This window comes from Schistocerca gregaria, chromosome 2 (assembly GCF_023897955.1).
Source record: "Schistocerca gregaria isolate iqSchGreg1 chromosome 2, iqSchGreg1.2, whole genome shotgun sequence".
NCBI classification, from domain to species: domain Eukaryota; kingdom Metazoa; phylum Arthropoda; class Insecta; order Orthoptera; family Acrididae; genus Schistocerca; species Schistocerca gregaria.
The window spans coordinates 618,203,333-618,224,517 of record NC_064921.1 but is presented as its reverse complement, the minus strand read 5'-3'; the positions used below and the strand labels follow the sequence as shown (position 1 = coordinate 618,224,517).

Sequence of the window (21,185 nt, the reverse complement as noted above, 5' to 3'; positions counted from 1 at the left end):
TTGTAAGAGTCGAGGGGCATGAAAGAGAAGCAGTGGTTGGGAAGGGAGTGAGACAGGGTTGTAGTCTCTCCCCGATGTTATTCAATCTGTATATTGAGCAACCAGTAAAGGAAACCAAGAAAAATTTGGAGTAGGTATTAAAATCCATGGAGAAGAAATAAAAACATTGAGGTTCGCCGATGACATCGTAATTCTGTCAGAGACAGCAAAGGACTTGGAAGAGCAATTGAATGGAATGAATAGTGTCTTGAAAGGAGGATATAAGATGAACATCAACAAAAGCTAAACGAGGATAATGGAATGTAGTCGAATTAAGTCGGGTGATGCTGAGGGAATTAGATTAGGAAACGAGACACTTAAAGTAGTAAAGAAGTTTTGCTATTTGGGGAGCAAAATAACTGATGATGATCAAAGTAGAGAGGATATAAAATGTAGACTGCCAATGGCAAGGAAAGCGTTTCTGAAGAAGAGAAATTTGTTTACATCGAGTATTGATTTAAGTGTCAGGAAGTCATTTCTGAAAGTATCTGTATGCAGTGTAGCCATGTATGGAAATGAAACATGGACAATAAATAGTTTGGACAAGAAGAGAATAGAAGCTTTCGAAATGTGGTGCTACAGAAGAATGCTGAAGATTAGATGGGTAGATCACATAACTAATGAGGAGGTATTGAATAGGATTGGGGAGAAGAGAAGTTTGTGGCACAACTTGACTAGAAGAAGGGATCGGCTGGTAGGACATGTCCTGAGGCATCAAGGGATCACCAATTTACTATTGGAGGGCAGTGTGGAGAGTAAAAATCGTAGAGGGAGGCCAAGAGATGACTACACTAAGCAGATTCAGAAGGATGTAGGTTGCAGTAGGTACTGGGAGATGAAGAAGCTTGCAGAGGATAGATTAGCATGGAGAGCTGCATCAAACCACTCTTAGGACTGAAGACCACAACAACAACATGTAAACAGATGTGCTACTGTGTTTTTGTTATGTAACAATCATCTGATTGGACATGGCTACTTGCCCAAGGTACTTTGTTTTTAAATATTTTAGTTAAGGCAAACCTTTTGTAATGTGCTATTTTTTACCACATGACTACTTGGTGTGACGTCCAACATAAAATGAACACACTTCATAACATAAAGATATTTTGAAGTATGTAAATGAACAGTTTCACTTCCATTTTTGTAATGCCAACCTTATTCCAAATATCACGTCTTATGTTATGAGACATATTCCATGTACAAGCACTTTTTTTTTTTTTTTACAGACCTGAAGATGACAGCAAAGTGTCTTGAAACTGGCTGTTTTAAATAAAGAAATATTCATGCGATCTTGGCTTTAGTTTGTGTTTAGCAGGTAAAACAGATCGCCCCTTCTGTCTTCTCAAAATGAGAAAATTCAAGGCATTGTTTATTTTTTTTTCTCGCAGTTTTCTTACGTAATTTTAGCAACCTCCCATTCTCTATCCCCACGTTCAGTGTCCCTTGACTGGATTTACTGATAAATTTTCTCTGTAATACCTGATAAAATTTATCTTTTTCTTTACCAAAATAAGGTATAAATATTTCCAAAGGATCATGCAGTTACATTTGTAGTTTTGTGTGTGTGTGTGTCTTCAGCTTTGAAATATGAAAATACCACATTTATGTTCAGGCAATTTAACATGTACATGCACGCACATATACATAAAAAAACTGCTAAATTGCTCTGAACTAATAGTGAATTACTGAGACTTTGTTAATATTTACGGATAAACATTGATGTAAAGGAGTAAATGACAAGACAATAAGAAAGTTGATTGAATATATGAAAAAAGCTTATGTTCTGAAGTAAGCACCACAATTTATTTTCCATCTGAATAACAAACTCCACAAAACGTGTTATATTTAAATCTGATTGAAATTCCAACTACAGAACAATGGAATGTTTAGAAAGCTCTAAGGTCTATCTTACAATAGGTATATAGGAATGTAAATACCACATTTGTCAATGCCAACAAGTGTCTCAGCTGCAGAGACAGAAATTATCACACTTCAATTATTGCTTTTTGAAGTGTAACACCACAATACCTTAGTTATGAGTAGAACATATTTGCATGTTCCAGGCTCCTTCCATGCTTTAGGAAATGAGTATAAAACTAATAGCCTTACTTCAACTGATACAGTTTTTAGGGCTGCACTGGTCCATACTCGGTAAACAATCGTATGACTCCATTCTCCTCCTCCTCCTCCTCCTCCTCCTGCATTTGTTTCCAATGTTGTTCTTTATTCCCTTTGGTCCAAGCCTTCCCTGTCTTCAACTTCAGCTATTCCTATAAATCTTTGTACATTCATAATTTTTTCTCAAGCAGATTGTGCTCCTGGATATCTTTAGGAGAAATTTCCAGTTCTCTTGCATCTTTTTCAACTTTTGTGAACCTTGTTCCACTAATTCTGTTATTAATTTTTACATACAGCAGATCATAACATTTTAGTAACATACCATCATCATGATTAGCACCATAATATACTATGTACAGCAGTTAAATCTTGGCGTTGATTTCAGTAATTATCAAAAATTACTTACAGAAAAGAAGGCACTGTGTAACAATAGCCCATTTACAATAAAATGGTTAGAATAGCTGTCTTAAATACTAACAATATGGAAATGATAGATTGCTACTCACCATATACAGGACTCATTGAGTCACAGACAGGCACAATGAAAAGACTGCTATAGTTTTAGCTTTCAGACAGAAAATTCCTCCATCAGAAGCGAGGCACACACGCACGCACGCACACACACACACACACACACACACACACACACACACACACACACACACACACACACACTAAACTACTGTCTAAGGTGGCAAAAGCTTAAGGTCTAAGGTGGCAAAAGCTTAAGTTTAACAGTCTTTCCATTGAGTCTTTCCGTGGCTCAACACCTCCTCTATGTGGTGACTAGCAGTCTACCCTTTTCGTATTATTATTATTATTATTATTATTATTATTATTATTATTATTATTATTATTCCATCCTGGACTTCCCATCATTTTATCTTACAATACTTCAGTGTGTGTAAATTACTGCACATATGTTCTATCATAAATGTGTAGTATTACGAACATAGAACAATATGTTCATCATATACACAAAATTTCACTTGGTACCGTCCTTCAATTGTCTACTTCTTGCATAAATAATGGTGTACCATGTCTCCTTTACTTTCCTGCTGCAATTCTCTTCATATGATTAAGGGCACTCCCTGCCTTGAACCATTCTATGTGCTGCTCGTTCAGTGTGTGATTCAATTGTATCTGTTCTTTCCTGCCATCTGCATGTTTCAGTTCTGCAGTTACAGGCTGAAACAAACAGCAAAAATTACAATACTGCAGCATTAAAATATTGTTAAAAATGTGTTAATACAGAGTGATCAAAATGCCAAATAAATAAGGCTTTCAAATTCTACATTTACAGTCAGCAAACCACCAAAATGTATGTCAAAGGGTACTTCCCACTGAACCACATATTAAAGTTTCCTCAACATATGATCTTTATGAATTCCTTGAATACTTCTATGCACATTGTAATTTAATCTTGTCTTTTCAGTATCTAGGGGATCAGTATGTAGAGAATTCTAGTATATTCTTAGATTCTTCACTTAGTATCGATACTTAAAGCTTCATAAATAGAATTTGATGGTGTAGTTTGTGTGTCTATACCTCCTCTATATACATTCAACATCCACTGTTAGTCCTATTTGGTGAGGTTAAATACACTTAAACAATATTCTAGGATGTGCTGCTTGAAAGCTTTATAAGCAATTTCCTTTCTAGACTTCTTTCACTTCCCCAATATCCTACTGATAAACCAAAGTTAGCCACCTGCTTTACCCATAACTGAGTCGATTCAAGCGTTCCATTTCAAAAAGCGACAAACTATTATACTCGGGTTTTTAGTTAGATAACCGACTATGACTCACTGATGTTGTAGTTCTAGGATACTTAGTTTCTGTGTTTTGTGAAGTGCACAATTTTACATTCCTGGACATTCAAACACATTTCCAATTGCACAACTTTGAAATCTTCATGCGCTGATAAAATATTTCTGCATTTTTTCAGACACTTCACTATAGGTAACTGCATAACATGAAAAAGTCCGATGTTAATCTTAATGTTGTCTTCCAGGCCAAGAAGTATTGCATTAACCTGACAGCCTTGACTAGGATGTCATGTGGGGAAAGTGCAAGTTTGGATTTACATGGCCACGTTTTCAGAATCCATGCCGGTTGGCATGGCAAAGGTCATTCTTCTCAAGATAGCTCCTTCTGCTTGGCCTAGTAATACATTCTAAGATTCTTCAACAGAAAGGTACTGAATGGTAGTTGAGTGGATCACTTCTGCAACACTTCTTGTAAACAGGTGTGATCTATGCTTTCTTGAAACTGCCAGTCACAAATTTTTGTTTGATGGTTCTATAGTATATTCCAGTTAGCCGGGGGCTATTGCAGTCACTGACTGTGTATAGAATCACACAGGTACTGCACTTAAGGTGTTTCTCAACTGTCACAAATATTACTGTTACTCGTCTTTGCAGTGGTGCCAGAATTGTAATGTAGCTGCACTCCTGGAAATTCCTTTAAAAAGGAACATTTGAAAAACGGAATTCAGCATTTCTATTTTTGCTTTTGCTATCCGGTGTAAGCCATGAGTGTATGGGCAATAACCTTGGTATAGCTCACAGGCTTTACATACAACCAGAATTATGGGCTCTGGGAGACATCTTTTCATAAAACTTTCCTCCAGCAGTTAATTATGGCTTTGTACATTGCTGTTTAGACAGTCATGTTTGCCTTACCATTTCTGCACCCACACACTTGTGCTTTGTTTCACAACTTGTATACAGCAATTATTGTTTATATACAAGAGAATGTATATACTGAGACTCCTTCACACCAAGAACTATTCTACCAAGTACACCTGTACCCAATACTTGGTCAACCTCCTAGCCTTTCTACCTGTTGATGGCCAGAGCTAAATATCTGAAGTTACTCTAACAGATATGAACTGACAGTCTCTTTGCACTTTGGTAATCACTGCTGGTAAAACCACCTTATGGTCACCAATACTAGCTTCAGTGTGTAGCTCCTTAGAGGGTCAGGTCTATTTGTTACCATGAAATTTAATGCATTTCCATCACACGCACGGTTCCAACTGTCTGTTCTAGATTGTTTTCAGAGGAGGTGTTCAGTACCATTTCGCAGGATGTCGCATCACATCCCCTTACAATACCACTATCAATTTTTGATGATTGATGAGTCTTTCATGATGACAGTATGATTGTGGAAACTATGTATTAGCAAGCTGAGGTCCTCTCTACAGTTCTCTGTTATATATTAAGATATAATTACCCCAAAAGTTTCACTGTTGCCAACTTCTGCAGCTAGTCATTAGAATTTTAGTAGACTCTATTTTGGATCTTACATAAACATTTCAGTGTGTCCTACATACATCAATATCTGAGCTTGATGGATTGCCACCTCATCCAAAATATCCTTTCATGGAACCCACACAGTGTATGTGGTGTGGGTAGCCACTTCTGATGTGTAGTACACCCCTGGTCCATATAGGGGACCCCCAAAGCTGAGCCACAGCCCAGTTTGCCATACAACATTCAAAGCCCATGGTTCATAAATTCCACTCAAATCAAAACCAGGGGGGCCACAAACAGTTTTGGAAACAATTCTGCATATTTCCGGTCACTAGACTGACCTAAGTTTGGCTTCTGAGCCCACACAACAGCCATCATTTGTTCCAATGTGTACCACAATATGCAGTTGGTTGTACTCTGTTCCACCTGCCAGAAAAGCCTCTTCAATGTGTTTAATGAAGTATCCACACAAACACAGTGCACCGTCTTCCTCCCCACACATTGCTGCCATTTTTATATGAAGAATCATTATTCACTGCACATTCAAACTATCACATTACAGCACTAGCTCCTCACTGATGTGTCACAGCAAGCTTTCCAACAGGCAGAGTGTGTCTCACTGCCCCAGTTGAAAATTTTATTGAGAGACAGCACCAGAAACTTGGGGATGACTGTAATATTCTGATTTTGTTCTGGTCTCTGGTTTCCTTGAACAGTTATCTCTAATGAGCATGCCATCACTGATACATTAAAACCTAATTACTGCTCTGCAAAAACATTTCAAAAGAAAGTGCAACATTATATTCCCCTTTATAAATGAACATAATTCAACAATATCTCAAGTAGCAATATAACTTCAGAGTTCAAGCCATTAAAACAGTCATATTCTTTTTCTCACTGAAATGTATAGACATCAAATGAGAAATGCAGCTGTTCTTTACATGAATATAAGAACAACTCATTCATCAAATTTCATTATTATGTAGGAATCCAAATTAGAGAACTATAGAGTGACAAAACCAACTATCTTAAATCACACTACCTCAATGAAATACTGATGAAAAATAAACTTATGTTGACAACTTACAAAACAATGTTGAAGGAAAGGTAGAATTTATACATGTATGAAATAGCATTCTACCAACAATATTGTGCAGGATAGCAGGAGCAAGTGTGACATGGGCATCTGGATCAGAAACATCAATTGAAATAATAAAGCAATAAATTCCAAAAAAGAATCCAGGAATGTTTATTCATGAAACGAGAAGTACATCTGAGGCATCTGGGGAAGCAATTAACTGCTTGGGAAGGTAGCCACTATGACCAAGTCTAAAGGATGGCATGAGAGGGCAGAAGAGGGACATGTTTGCAGGTCAGGTGTAGGCAGGCAAGAGAGCGAGTCCTGGTCTCACACTCCCATTGGCCAGGGACTGTGAATGAAGTCCGTTCACGGCATCTCACAATCAGCAATCCTTACCATGAGAACAGCAACAGGTCAGCAGTGCCTGCTGAAGCCTTGGGTAGGCTGTGAGCAGTCTATACAGTATCTCAGCTCGGAGCAAAGGAATGGAAATCATCAGTAAGCATTTTTAAAATTTACTGTCCCTCCCCCTCCCAGCATGTGGTTCCTGTACAATCTACAGGCGAAAAGAGGCTAATTTATATTAACAGGCTAGCAATGAGGTCATGAGGCAGAGTGAGTGTTTTAACTATGAGTACCTAGCTATCTTCAATTTTTATCTCATGAAAGATATTCAAGATACCACCTTAACTACGGAGAAGTTGTTGAAAGATAAATAAATTATCAATTCTTACCTTTCCAGGGGCAAGATTTTGAAGTCCAAGAAGTGAGATCTTATCTGAAGCCTGTATTTTGTCATAGTCTGCAGGATTAGCGAAAGTTAGTGGCAGTAGACCCTGCTTCTTCAGGTTGGTCTCGGCAATACGAGCAAATGACTTCACAATGATGGCTCGACCACCCAAATAACGAGGTTCCAGTGCAGCAAGCTCCCTGCTGCTTCCTTCTCCTGAGAAACATTTAGTGTTGAGTCACATAAGGAATCAGAGTCTTTTCTTTCTTTTGTCTTTTTAAAACAGAACACACTCCAGACACTCTCATTAACTCCTTAACTTTTTTCAAATTATGTCCTAAAAAATAATATATTTTTTATTACTGAAAAACATCTTATAATGAATGACATTACATAAAAACATATAAAGATGGCTTTAAAAGCTCAAAACAATGAGTTACAAAATTCTGAAGTCCACCAATAATAAAATCCTGAGTATACTCATACACTGTACTTTGACTAAAATATCCTGAAACTTGAAGTCATTTTTGTTAGTTTCCGTATAGTTATGGAGTCTAACCGTGTATTTTACAGTGGCTTCCCATCAACCTGAATCTTGGAGGAGCTGGCTGGAGCACAGCGGATGTATTTATCTCGTACAACTGGTGAGTGCTTGTCACTCAATTGATGTACTGTCATCACTTTCAGTCTCTAATCAGGGTGTATACGCAGATGTTAAAAATACATTTTCTCATGGGTGAAAATACACTTTTTCCGTGTTAATTATACTTTCCCTCGGAACTGTAAAACTTATCCCTTGAGTGGATACGGTTTTATACAGCAGTGGAGAACTTTCTGGCACTTTAGAAAATGAATCTCATGGGGCAAAAAACACATTTTGTAAAGATCCTGCATCTGTAGTAACATGTACGCTGCATATTTTCGTATTATCATAATTGTTGTTATAACCTTAACCGAGTGGTGCGACTGATAGTGACTGAATCACTACCGGTCACACCACTCAGCTAAGGTTATAACAACAGGGTGTATACGACCCGGGACAACCGAGAGAACTGGGAAAAACCTGGGAATTTTTTGATCCAGGAGAAAACTGGGAAAAACTCAGGAATTGTTTAGAATTCCAGTAATTTTCCAGTGTTTTGGTTTTCAGCAAAATTTTTGTGATTTTGACTGGTAAGAACCAATACTCTAACAAAGGATATTACTGAATCCCACTACTGCAGAATAATACTGCAGCAACAAAACATGAACGAGAGGAAACAAAACGAAAATAAAACGTACGTTGCAAAGGAAATGCACCATATACAACAAAACACAGTGCTCATACAAGCATCTGCCAACAGCATAGTGTGTCGAAGGCTTAGCAAGACTATGCAATGCTTCATAACAACAAATTGCCTCCAATGAGCGTGATGTGACAACTGTTTAAATTAGAGTCGTTTGAGTAGTTGCGGGCGGGCACTTGCACATGCGCAGTTTAGTCACGTAAGAGTACTACGTTGTCCCACTTCTGGTTACAGAAGTGTGGCTGGGCACCATTACCTAATATTGCCCCAGTTCAGAAATATAGTAAATCTGGGGCTGATGCACAGAGTAGTTACAGTTGTGGTGGGGAGCTGGATCGTCTCCACGTGACCCTTGGTTATGTTCAGGGATTTTGTTTCTTGTCTTCCTTTATTGCTCTCACATTAAATGATGATGAAACGGATTTTTGTGGCCAGGAGCTATCAGATGAATTAAAATACGTTCGCTTAGTAACGGAAGGCTAAAATATGTTATTAGTTTCAGAATTTTTTCCAGTTTTCTGACAGTCAACCATTAATCGCCTTGCAGAACAATGAAGTTATTTTTGTCGGTTTGCTAAAGAGATTTGGCTTTTATTAATCTTTTCTGCTGAGGCAGTCAATTTATTTGAAACAAAGTGTTTAATTTAATGATGATGTAAATAAAATAGAAAGAAACTTCCACATGGGAAAAATATATTAAAAACAAAGATTCCAAGACATACCAAGCAGGAAAGCGCTGGTAGATAGGCACAATGAATAAAACACACAAACACACACACAGAATTTCGAGCTTTCGCAACCAGCGGATGCTTCGTCAGGAAAGATGTAAGGAAAATATGTCTGCTTGTGTGTGTGTGTGTGTGTGTGTGTGTGTGTGTGTGTGTGTGTGCGCGCGCGGGAAATTCTACGTCGGTATATAAAACCATTAACATTCAAAGGATTGATGAGTTTTAGAGTGACAAGGAAGAGTATACTGTCACTTAACACGGAAAAAGTGTATTTTCACCTGGGAGAACGTGTATTGTGAACGGGGAAATCCAGGAATTTCGTTTCTTTGTCCACGTATACACCCTGAACAATTACAATATTCTCACAACAAGATTGGTTGAAAGTTATGAACAGGTTGAGTGGTAGAACAGACACATTAATCACTGGAAAAAAGCAAAATCGAAATGACAAAAGAAAATTCTGATCTTCGTTTAAGCTTCCGTTTTTCTTCCCTGGGGAATAAATGGTTTTCCCACCCCCTCTTCTCTGTAGAAAGGCAAAGAATCACTTGTTACAAGTCAATGTGAACGTTTCTGTAGGTCTGTTGTGATAAAGAAAAAAGAAATTATGTTAAGGTAAAATAACTGGAGTAGCTGATACAGTTCTTACTGCAACAACACATATTGCATTGCTGCTTTAACACCAATCCACCACACAGCGTAAACAACAACAACAAATACATAAGGGACAACCAAAAAGTTTCCATTCAAAGACTGTACAGTTCAGAATCCACCCAGGAAAAACTGGCATAAGCACTGAGGCAATCATCCCACTGATGCATCAGTTTGAAGATATCTATTTGGTAAAACAAAATGTCCTCCTGTGTGGAGAAATCCATAACTACTTGCTGCACATTCTCACCCCAAACATACTGTTGACCCTCCAAGGGTTTTTTTTTTTTTTTTTTTAAGGAACTGAAGGTGCAGTAAGAACAGCAAGAGAGAATACGGCAAGTGGGAGGGGTGCCCTAGTGTTTCCCACTTGAATTGGTGTTACTTCTGCATTGCTACATTTGCGATATTATAATGTTTGTTATCATGAAGCAACAATACCCCTAGTCGCAGTTTTCGTGCATGTTTTGCCTTAACTGCAAGCTGTAATTTCTCCAGGGTTGTGCAGCACCATTCCGCAGTGATGGAGACACTGGGTACCTTGAAATCAAAAAGCAATGGGTCCTGGTAATCAAAGAACAGAGTGATGATCACCTTTCCCACAGATGGATGGCTCTTTAACTTCTTGGAATGAGGGGATGGTGGATCACACCTTTAAATCTTCGACACTACCAACTCTGGTTCCCAGTGGTAGCACTATCTTTGGTCAGCTGCAACAGTGCACTCAAGGAATGTGTTCCCTTCAACACTGAAATTCACCATCAGGTGCTTCAAGCAAACAGCCACCCAGATTGTTTTTTTTATTTCGCATCTAATGCCTGGGGTATGGATTAATTAGCTGCAGAACTTGCAGTAGCCTGACTCCTGCCAGATAATGTGTTGCATGCTACAAAAGGTGATGTCGAGACCCTGTGCTAGTGCACAAATAGTTATGTGCTGGCCTGCCCTAATCACATCATCAACCACCCAATTGTTGTTCATAATTGATGAGGCTAGCCTCCCAGACAGTCTGGTGTCTTGTGTTAAATTGTGGCAAGCACAGAATCTGGACACTATTCTAAAATGATGATTTTTGACATACATGCTGCCCCACCCACCTTCTTAATGGATGTCATCTGGTGCTTGCCCTTCAGCAGCCAAGAAAAGAATAACAGCATGTCGGTAAGAACATTGCACAGTTCATGTTTCCACATTTACCGCACACATGTTGGAAAGACACAAATGCCACAATTATCCCTTGCCTACGTGTTGGTGCTAGTGCACTTTCATCAGAGTTGCATTGTGTTGCATACACGCTGCAGCAACATCCTCAAATGGAAACTGTTTATCACTCCTTAGGCCTACAATCACTAGCAACAATGTGGTTGCAACTGACGTGGAAGCAGGTAAGTTTTGTTTATCTCCAGAAATCTGACACACCACCAATTTGTGTTTCAGCATGGAAATGGCTGTCAATTTTCATTGTGCCCACTTACTAATAAACAAGTCTTAGTAATGTGTGAGACACCAGTGAAGCAAACTACTCACCATAATTCTCATCTCCAACAGCTACCCAACGAATACCCTTAGCTTTGTAAGCTCTTGCGACATCTGGGACTGGTCCCCATTCACCAGTAAGTTGATTTTTCACTTTGTTCATTTCACCATTATCAGCATTCACAGCTCTGAAATTCAAGAAATAATCAATCAACCAAACATTCATTCACTTGCTTTGCTACAGTAATGCCAGAAAATTAATGTACCTCAGGTTTCCAAATATGAACCAATCCCTGGGTCTTACAGTGTACACAATGGGAAAAAATTATATATGTATATTAATCCAATACTTCTACTGTTATGATACCACCAGATGAGGAGACATGACAACCATAATTAAATTCAGCTTGCTCAGAAACTGACATCTATGTTACAGGGTGATCCATTACTCATTAACTGACAAGTTTCTACTGTGCCCAAGATTAATACTGACCTTAACATTTTATGTATAAAAATGAAAAATTAATGTCAATTAGCTGCTCCCATCTACTATGGTCCCATTCCCTCCATACACAGTATCATAGATCATGTTACAACATAGCTATCATCGTTTAGTACAACCAGCACTGTTGTCATGCTAAAGGGCACCCACAACAGGTGCTGGAGGGGGGAGTCAGGGGAGGGGGAAAGGAGGAGGAACCCCCCCGCCCCCAACCACCACCTCCAGCTCTCAGGGAAAGAAAAAATAGCGCAGCCAGGTGTTTTCTTTCAAGAAGATTTGAAGGTCAGTATTATGCAAGTTTTTAACAGGGTTGGAACTGGAACTTTTCTACGGATCCTAAAAAGTCCTACTCAACTTCTAAAATTCTAAAAATACTCCATACCCCTAGGTCTAGGCCCACCCCTACAAACTATTGTACGGGCACAGTTTGCCATGCATACTCTGAACTGCAGCACAAGTTACCGCACACACTCACTGTAGTTACTTTTCCCTCTTCATTTTAAGACATTTGATGCATGAGAAGATGTAGTGATTAGCACATATTGCTATTTGATTCATCTTGAAATACTGTTTAGCCAATAACAAAAATGATACACCATTACCAGTTTCAGTATTGCATGACTGTGTCTGTGTGTAGTGTCCAAGGCAACTAACATGAACTGACAATCACTGTTGGTGACAACAAAAATCAGTAATGTTGTAAAGCTACTAGGCAGTCTTCTTGATGAATAAACTAATTTTTTAGGGCAGAACCATCATTTTTCTAATAACCTTTTACCCTATGATTAAGCTAGCATCTTTTCTGAAAGTTTGCTTTAATGTAATATGCTGTGTGATTCTATTTTCCCTCCAGTTCACAAAAGAAAGCGAACTTAATGATTAAAGACTACCTTACCCTATGAACAGGTTGTTCGAAATGTTATCCAGATGGCCTCGATATTTCAGCCACGGTCCTGCTGCAGAGATGTGATCAGTTGTGCACTTGCCCTCTACCTACAGCAATGAAAATTATATTTAATTTTCAATCAATACCTATAGCTGTAATGATATTCAATTCTGTGCTTCGTTACAAAAGCTGAAACCAATGAAGAAAAAATATAGTGTAGCCAGGTGTTTTCTTTCAAGAAGCAATTTCTTTCAAGCACCAATTTATAAATTTGTACTAAAATATTTTCTCAAAAATGCTACACGAACTACCTGACAGAAATTATTCTGGTGAAAAAAAATTACATTTATAATCAAATGCATGAAAGAAGCAGTTTTTAACATTAAACAATACGCTATCAGCAACTAATACTGTCAATAACCAGTCATTTTTTTTAGTAATCATACTGTATGTTCCCATATAATTCATATGGGGATGCAGCATCCTTTGAGTGGAAGTAATGTTTGTACTGAGAGGCCTAATTTGCTCTGTCACAGATATTAAAGTAGAGAAAAAATTCAATATGGAATGTGCAGGGGTGCAAAATACACACAAGAAGTAAAGCTTACATGGGTATACAAAGGGCCAAATTTTCATAAACTACACAGAAAAAGCTCCTGCAGGAATGGGACCAACGACAAGTGAAGAGAATTGTTCAACATGACAGAAGTGCAACCTTTCCACAAGTTGCTGCAGAGTTCAATGCTGGGTCATCAAAATGAAACATCATCAATATGGGGTCACAGAGCCCACTAGTGTACCGTTGATGACTGCACGACACAAAGCATAGGAACATTGGACTGTTGATGACTGGAAACACACCTGGTCGGACAAGCCTCATTTCAAATTGTATGAAGCGGATGGACGTGTATGGGTATGGAGACAACCTCATGAACCCATGGAACCTGCATGTAAGCAGGGAACGGTTCAAGCTGGTGGAGGCTCCGTAACGATGTGGGGAATGTGCAGTTGGAGTGATATGGAATCACTGATACGTCTAGATATGACACTGACAAGTGCCACATAAGCATCCTGTCTGATCACCTGCATCCACTCGTGTCCATTGTGCATTGCGATGGACTTACACAATTCCAGCTCAACAATGCAACACCCCGCACATCCAGAATTGCTACAGAGTGGCTCCAGCAACACTCTTCTGAGTTTAAATGCTTCCTCTGGCCACCAAACTCCCCAGACACGAACGTTATTGAGCATATCTGGGACACCTTGCAACATGCTGCTCAGAAGATATTTCCACCTCCTCGTGCACTTACAGATTTATGGACAGCCCTGCACGATTCATGGTGTCAATTCCCTTCAGCACTATCTCAGACATTAGTCAAGTCCATGACATGCCATGTCGCGTTGCGGCACTTCTGCATGCTCGCTGGGGCCCTCCACGACATAAGGCAGGTCTACCAGTTTCTTTGGCTCTTCAGTGTATTTGCTGATAAGAGTGTAAAACATTCATGATGAAGACACAAAACCCTAATTATGTTGGCTTTATTTTACCCCATTATTCACCCACAGACTAATGAAAAATTTAATTATTCACTCACAGACTAATGAAAAATTTAGAAAAGTCTTGAAGTTATGTGTAAAGTTTGCTGGAAGTTGCTAAGTGCTCTCATTCTCAAATACTGGATGAATATAATCTGTGTAATTTGCATACCATATGTTGCCCTGCCTCAAGACATACACAGTTTCTAACTAGAATAATCGGTTTATTGTGATAAACCTTTATTGCAAGATTATACTGCTTAATGAGTAGATTACATTGGCATTTCAAATTTTTAGAGATGGTCAATAATTATACGACATCCTGAAAATCAATTTTTTCGTTGATCTTGGAAACCATTAAACAGGCAACCAGCAACTTCATCCATGCACAGTTTTAGCTGGTTAGTAATATGAACGACAGCTTATTGCCTTCAGAACTAAAATATACCACCTAATCCTCTATACCATTTTACTTTTTATTATTAGTATTTGCTAAATGTCACTGTAAGAAAATACTGCCTCCAGTGACTACAAAACTACCATTGTTCTTTAAACTCACAATCCCTGTATTTCTACTAGGAATACTGTCATTAACCTCATTTTTGTTAGTTCACTAAACTCTTTGAAGAAACCCCTTTTAGGGAGCAAGTATCAGATGCAGCTTTCAAATTTCTGTGGCAGAAGGTACGAAAAATCAGTTGATAGAAGTGCTAGACAGTCTAGACATGATCAAAAGTAATCAAATGGGATGGAGTCTCATACATCACCTGAGTAATGGTACAACACAAAGGAAAACCCATGTTTACATTTCCCCCAAATCAAAAGCTTCATAAAAATGGTAAAACAGACAAATGGGGCAAAGGACCTAAGAATGCAAGAACATCTAGTAACAAATGAGCTCTAAACTCAATTCTGCAAAAAATCTATACAACAATTTTAGAACTAGGTAGCTGGTTTGGATGACAGACAAATGGAGCCGATAAAGAAATTCAGACCAACTACACTTAAATGGCTTCTGGAATTCTGCAATAACTGCTTAAAAGAGAACAATATTCCACAACCATGGAGGAAAACAAAAGTAATTGCTCTCATGTATGTGGGAAAAGAATGTTATGATCCTCAGAGCTATGAACCATCTCATTATTATGCCATTTCTGTAAGATATGTGAAGACATGCTTTTAACTGTCACCAAAGATTGATAGCTTACATGTACATGAAAATGCCAGTTTCAGACTCTAAGGAAACTGCACAGCACAAATAACTCATCTAGGACAGCACACAGGGGACAGGTTTGACAGGGAGAAGATAAGTGGAATGGCATTTATCATCCTTTCATCAGCTCACTATACAGTTGCATTGCATAATGCTTCACAAAACCTACACTCGGATTGAAGACTATGGTTTTATTAGAATAATTGCCACCTTACTGCACAATCGAAGATTATATGTTGAATTCCAAGGAAGACACAGCTGTTGGAGGAACTGGAGAAATCTTCTACTCGTAAGAGAATGTACTGGCACCTGTGCTCTACAACATTTATACAAATTATCAGTCAAAACCTAATCTGCACAAAAGTTACATATATGCTGACGTCTTTGCTTTGACTGTGCAGACAGATAATTCTTCAGAAACAGAAAAGTTGCTGACCAGAGCTCTGGGGATGTTTTCTGATTACTACAACAAGGACCACCTGAAGCTGCACACAGAATTAGGTTTGCATTTTACACCTGTGAAATAAACAGGCAGGAAGAAAACAAAGTGATTTGGGGAGGCGTTAAGCTAGGACACTGTTTGACGCCACTATACTTTGATTCTAACACTCACTGATGGCACTATCTTAATATCAAATTTAAGGTGTCCGCCCAAAACATCACATGGAAACTTGGTAGCAATTCGGGTCGTTAGCCCCAGCTTGTCCATACATCCACTATGGCACTCTGTTTCTTGGCTACTGGACATTCCTGTCAGGAAGTAGCTGCAAAAGAAGAGTGTCAAAGAAAACTGATTTACACCCACTACATGGACATTCTCCACCAAGACCTACGCTGAAGTATATAAAGAGCTTTTTAGTCAATATCTGCACTAAATATACCAGCCAAGAAAGCTGAATAAGAACTGTGAGCAGCTGAAATAAGCCATGTCCAAGCAGGGATAAAGCCAAAAGAATACTCACCAGTCAGACAAAACTTTGACTGGACACAAGGAGATCACTGAACAGGTTACAAATGGGGGTTCGTTAATCGGACAGCCAAATGTGATGGGGATACTTACAAGTGCTAACTCTGGCGATGTGGAGAAGTACAGACAGTGATACATCTGTGTAATTATTTACGTTGTCCTTGGAATGAGGAAGATTTGTTCAAGATACAAGAAAATGCTGTAACTGTGTTTCCGGGCAAAGACTCATTTCAATCCTACTTGACATTTTTGGAAATTTGGGTGTACCGCTATAGCTTGTTCACGTTTTAACGAACATTGAGATGGGAGAGGGGGAGTGTGGATAGTTGAGAGATGACTGCCGCAGGGATGCTATGGGAGGAAATATTTTGCCAACTTTCTCAGTGTAGAGAACACACACACAGTTTTTGTGTTGTGTCAATCAATTACTAATACTTTGTGAGAGCATCTTTTTTCAATTTTTTTTTGGAGAGGTGTTGATGTTAGCATTTGGTACTGATTCGCAGCAAATAGTATGAAATTAAATTAAGCCTGTTTGGATACAAACGTTCAGTGAGTGAGAGAGAGAGAGAGAGAGAGAGAGAGAGAGAGAGAGAGAGGAATGATATTTAAAATATTTATTTAACTTCTACATCACAAAATAATATAATCCTGTTGGGCAAGAGAGTATAGTAAATTGTTGTTGTTGTGGTCTTCAGTTCTGCGACTGGTTTGATGCAGCTCTCCATGTTAATCTATCCTGTGCAAGCTCCTTCATCTCTCAGTACCTACTGCAACCTACATACTTCTAAGTCTGCTTAGTGTATTCATCTCTTGGTCTCCCTCTATGATCTTTACACTCCACGCTGCCCTCCAATGCTAAATTTGTGATCCCTTGATGCCTCAGGACATGTCCTACCAGCCGATCCCTTCTTCTAGTCAAGTTGTGCTACAAACTTCTCTTCGCCCCAATCCTATTCAATACCTCCTCATTAGTTATGTGATCTACCCACCTAATCTTCAACATTCTTCTGTAGCACCACATTTCGAAAGCTTCTATTCTCTTCTTGTCCAAACTATTTATTGTCCATGTTTCACTTCCATACATGGCTACACTCCATACAAATACTTTCAGAAATGACTTCCTGACACTTAAATCAATACTCGATGTTAACAACTTCCTCTTCTTCAGAAACGCTTTCCTTGCCATTGCCAGTCTACATTTTATATCCTCTTTACTTCGACCATCATCAGTTATTTTACTCCCCAAATAGCAAAACTCCTGTACTATTTTAAGTGTCTCATTTCCTAATCTAATTCCCTCAGCATCACCCGACGTAATTCGACTACATTCCATTATCCTTGTTTTGCTTTTGTTGATGTTCATCTCATATCCTCCTTTCAAGACACTGTCCATTCCATTCAACTGCTCTTCCAAGTCCTTTGCTGTCTCTGACAGAATTACAATGTCGAACCTCAAACTTTTTATTTCTTCTCCATGGATTTTAATACCTACTCTGAATTTTTCTTTTGTTTCCTTAACTGGTTGCTCAATATACAGATCCAATGACATCGGGGAGAGACTACAACCCTGTCTCACTCCCTTCCCAACCACTGTTTCCCTTTCATGCCCCTCGACTCTTACAACTGCCATCTGGTTTCTGTACAAATTGTGAATAGTCTTTCGTCCCCTGTATTTTACACCTGCCACCTTTAGAATTTGAAAGAGTATACCAGTCAACATTGTCAAAAGCTTCTCTAAGTCTACAAATGCTAGAAACGTAGGTTTGTATTTCCTTAATCTAGCTTCTAAGATAAGACGTAGGGTCAGTATTGCCTCACGTGTTCCAACATTTCTACGGAATGTTCCCCGAGGTCGGATTCTACTAGTTTTTCCATTCGTCTGTAAAGAATTCGCGTTAGTATTTTGCAGCTGTGACTTATTAAACTGATAGTTCGGTAATTTTCACATCTGTCAACACCTGCCTTCTTTGGGATTGGAATTATTATATTCTTCTTGAAGTCTGCGGGCATTTTGCCTGTCTCATACATCTTGCTCAGCAGATGGTAGAGTTTTCTCAGGACTGGCTCTGCCAAGGCCATCAGTAGTTTTAATGGAATGTTGTCTACTCCCGGGGCCTTGTTTTGACTCCGGTCTTTCAGTACTCTGTCGAACTCTTCACGCGGCATTGTAGGCTGTATCTGTCTTACCACTAGTGAGATAAGCCTCTACATCCTTACATTTGTCCTGTAGCCATGCCTGCTTAGCCATTTTGCAATTCCTGTCAATCTCATTTTTGAGATGTTTGTATACCTTTTTGCCTGCTTCATTTACTGCATTTTTATATTTTCCCCCTTTCATCAATTAAATTCAATATTTCTTCTGTTACCCAAGGATTTCTACTCACCCTAGTCTTCTTACCTACTTGATCCTCTGCTGCCTTCACTACTTCATCCCTCAAAGCTACTCATTCGTCTTCTACTGTATTTCTTTCCCCCATTCCTGTCAATTGTTCCCTTATGGTCTCCCTGAAACTCTGTACAACCTCTGGTTTAGTCAGTTTATCCAGGTCCCATCTCCTTAAATTCCCACCTTTTTGCAATTTCTTCAGTTTTAATCTACAATTCATAACCAATAGCTTGTGGTCAGAGTCAACATCTGCCCCTGGAAATGTCCTACAATTTAAAACCTGGTTCCTAAGTCTCTGTCTTACCATTATATAATCTATCTCATACCTTTTAGTAGCTCCGGGATTCTTCCATGTATACAACCTCCTTTTATGATTCTTTAACCAAGTGTTAGCTATGATTAAGTTATGCTCTGTGCAAAATTCTAACAGATGGCTTCCTCTTTCATTTCTTAGCCCCAATCCATATTCACCTACTGTTTCCTTCTCTTTCTTTTCCTACTGTCGAATTCCAGTCACCCATGACTATTAATTTTTCCATCTCCCTTCACTACCTGAATAATTTCTTTTATCTCATCATACATTTCTTAGTCATCTGCAGAGCTAGTTGGCATATAAACTTGTACTACTGAAGTAGGCATGGGCTTCAGTCTATCTTGGTCACTTTAATACGTTCACTATGCTGTTTGTAGTAGCTTACCTGCACTCCTATTTTTTTATTCATTATTAAACCTACTCCTGCATTACCCCTATTTGATTTTGTATTTATAACCCTGTATTCACCTGACCAGAAATCTTGTTCCTTCTGCCACCAATTCCCACTATATCTAACTTTAACCTATCCATTTTCCTTTTTAAAGTTTCTAACCTACCTGGCCGATTAAGGGATCTGACATTCCACGCTCCGATCTGTAGAATGCCAGTTTTCTTTCTCCTGATAACGACGTCCTCTTGAGTAGTCCCCGCCCGGAGATCCGAATGGGGGACTATTTTACCTCCGGAATATTTTACCCAAGAGGACGGCATCATTATTTAAACATACAGTAAAGCTGCATGCCCTCGGGAAAAATTACGGCTCTAGTTTCCCCTTGCTTTCAGCTGTTCGCAGTACCAGCACAGCAATGCCGTTTTGGTTATTGTTACAAGGCCAGATCAGTCAATCATCCAGACTGTTGCCCCTGCAACTACTGAAAAGGCTGCTGCCCCTCTTCAGGAACCACACATTTGTCTGGCCTCTCAACAGATACCCCTCCGTTGTGGTTGCACCTACAGTACGGCTATCTGTATCGTTGAGGCACGCAAGCCTCCCCACCAACGGCAAGGTCCATGGTTCATGGGGGGAGGTATAGTAAATTAGAGTCAAAAAAAGCAAAAAAATTCAGGATCAAATCAAACTGTGCCAGGCATCAAAATCACTAATTAGGTTTCAAACTTAGATTTTGATTAAAGAACATCTACATATTTTAGTTGGAAGCATGTTGCAGTTTATCTTTAGGCAGAGCTTCAAAATCTGCCTCGACTGCGCTCAACTTAGTTCTCAAGTTGTCATCAACACTAAGACTGTCACTGTACTTATTTTTAATATAAGAAACACTTTTACTCCTGTAAGTATCAACAAATGACACCAAAAATCAGATTGCTTCTTTTAAAAGACCCTGCTTTTGTTCCTATCAAAAAATAAAGCAGTGTTTTCTTTTAGAAAAGATCTTCTATTGAACTGTTTCTAGCCATGTCGATTGAAGTTTCTTTCATGATTACTTCTTATTGAATCATGTTTTGTGTAATGTTCAAAAAACTGCTTTCCAAAACTTTTTTGAAGGACCTCTACATGTGTAATAATGTCTCTGATGATTAATAATGTCTCTACCTAAACCTCCCATGGGAGATGTAAGAGTAGGGAATGTTAGAAATTTATTCTTCAGTACTTGTGAACCAAAAAGACTCAACTTCCTTTTGAAAGACAATATCCTGTTATCTGCTGTTGTGGAGGGAAAAAAAAAGTTTTGTCACTGACACCCAAACTCCTGATGTCAGAAACTTAGATCAGTACCAAACGTAGTATGTCGATAGAGAACCAACCAAAACTCTGATTTAATTCGTGCTATGTGTTATCGTCTGGCAGAACGGGTGCAAGCACTAATTAAAAGTAACACCAGAACTATGGAGAACATCAGAAGCACAGTTATGAATAACTGACTGACTTTGCTTCCGTGGGGAAGTTAGTAGAGTGTTAGATCCTCATGCTAAGGGTCCTCGGTTCAAAGCCTAATGACAACAATTTTTTTTATTGTATTATGTGTGACAGTATTATATGGGACAACGTGTT

The 21,185-nt window shown here is 38.8% G+C and overlaps 1 protein-coding gene across 1 annotated transcript in view; it reads right to left on the bottom strand.

Annotated features, from left to right (window-relative positions):
• Positions 1-1,815: 1,815 nt before the first annotated feature.
• Positions 1,816-21,185, bottom strand: part of LOC126334595 (probable aconitate hydratase, mitochondrial) — an 89,014-nt gene continuing 69,644 nt past the window's right edge. Inside the window, exons 12-15 of the mRNA XM_049996987.1 lie at positions 12,763-12,860; positions 11,417-11,553; positions 7,229-7,440; positions 1,816-3,345 (exon numbers count right to left, since the gene is read on the bottom strand). Of these exons, the coding sequence (XP_049852944.1) occupies positions 3,205-3,345; positions 7,229-7,440; positions 11,417-11,553; positions 12,763-12,860 (588 nt within the window). The 3' untranslated portion in view covers positions 1,816-3,204. The remainder of the gene's footprint in view (positions 3,346-7,228; positions 7,441-11,416; positions 11,554-12,762; positions 12,861-21,185) is intronic.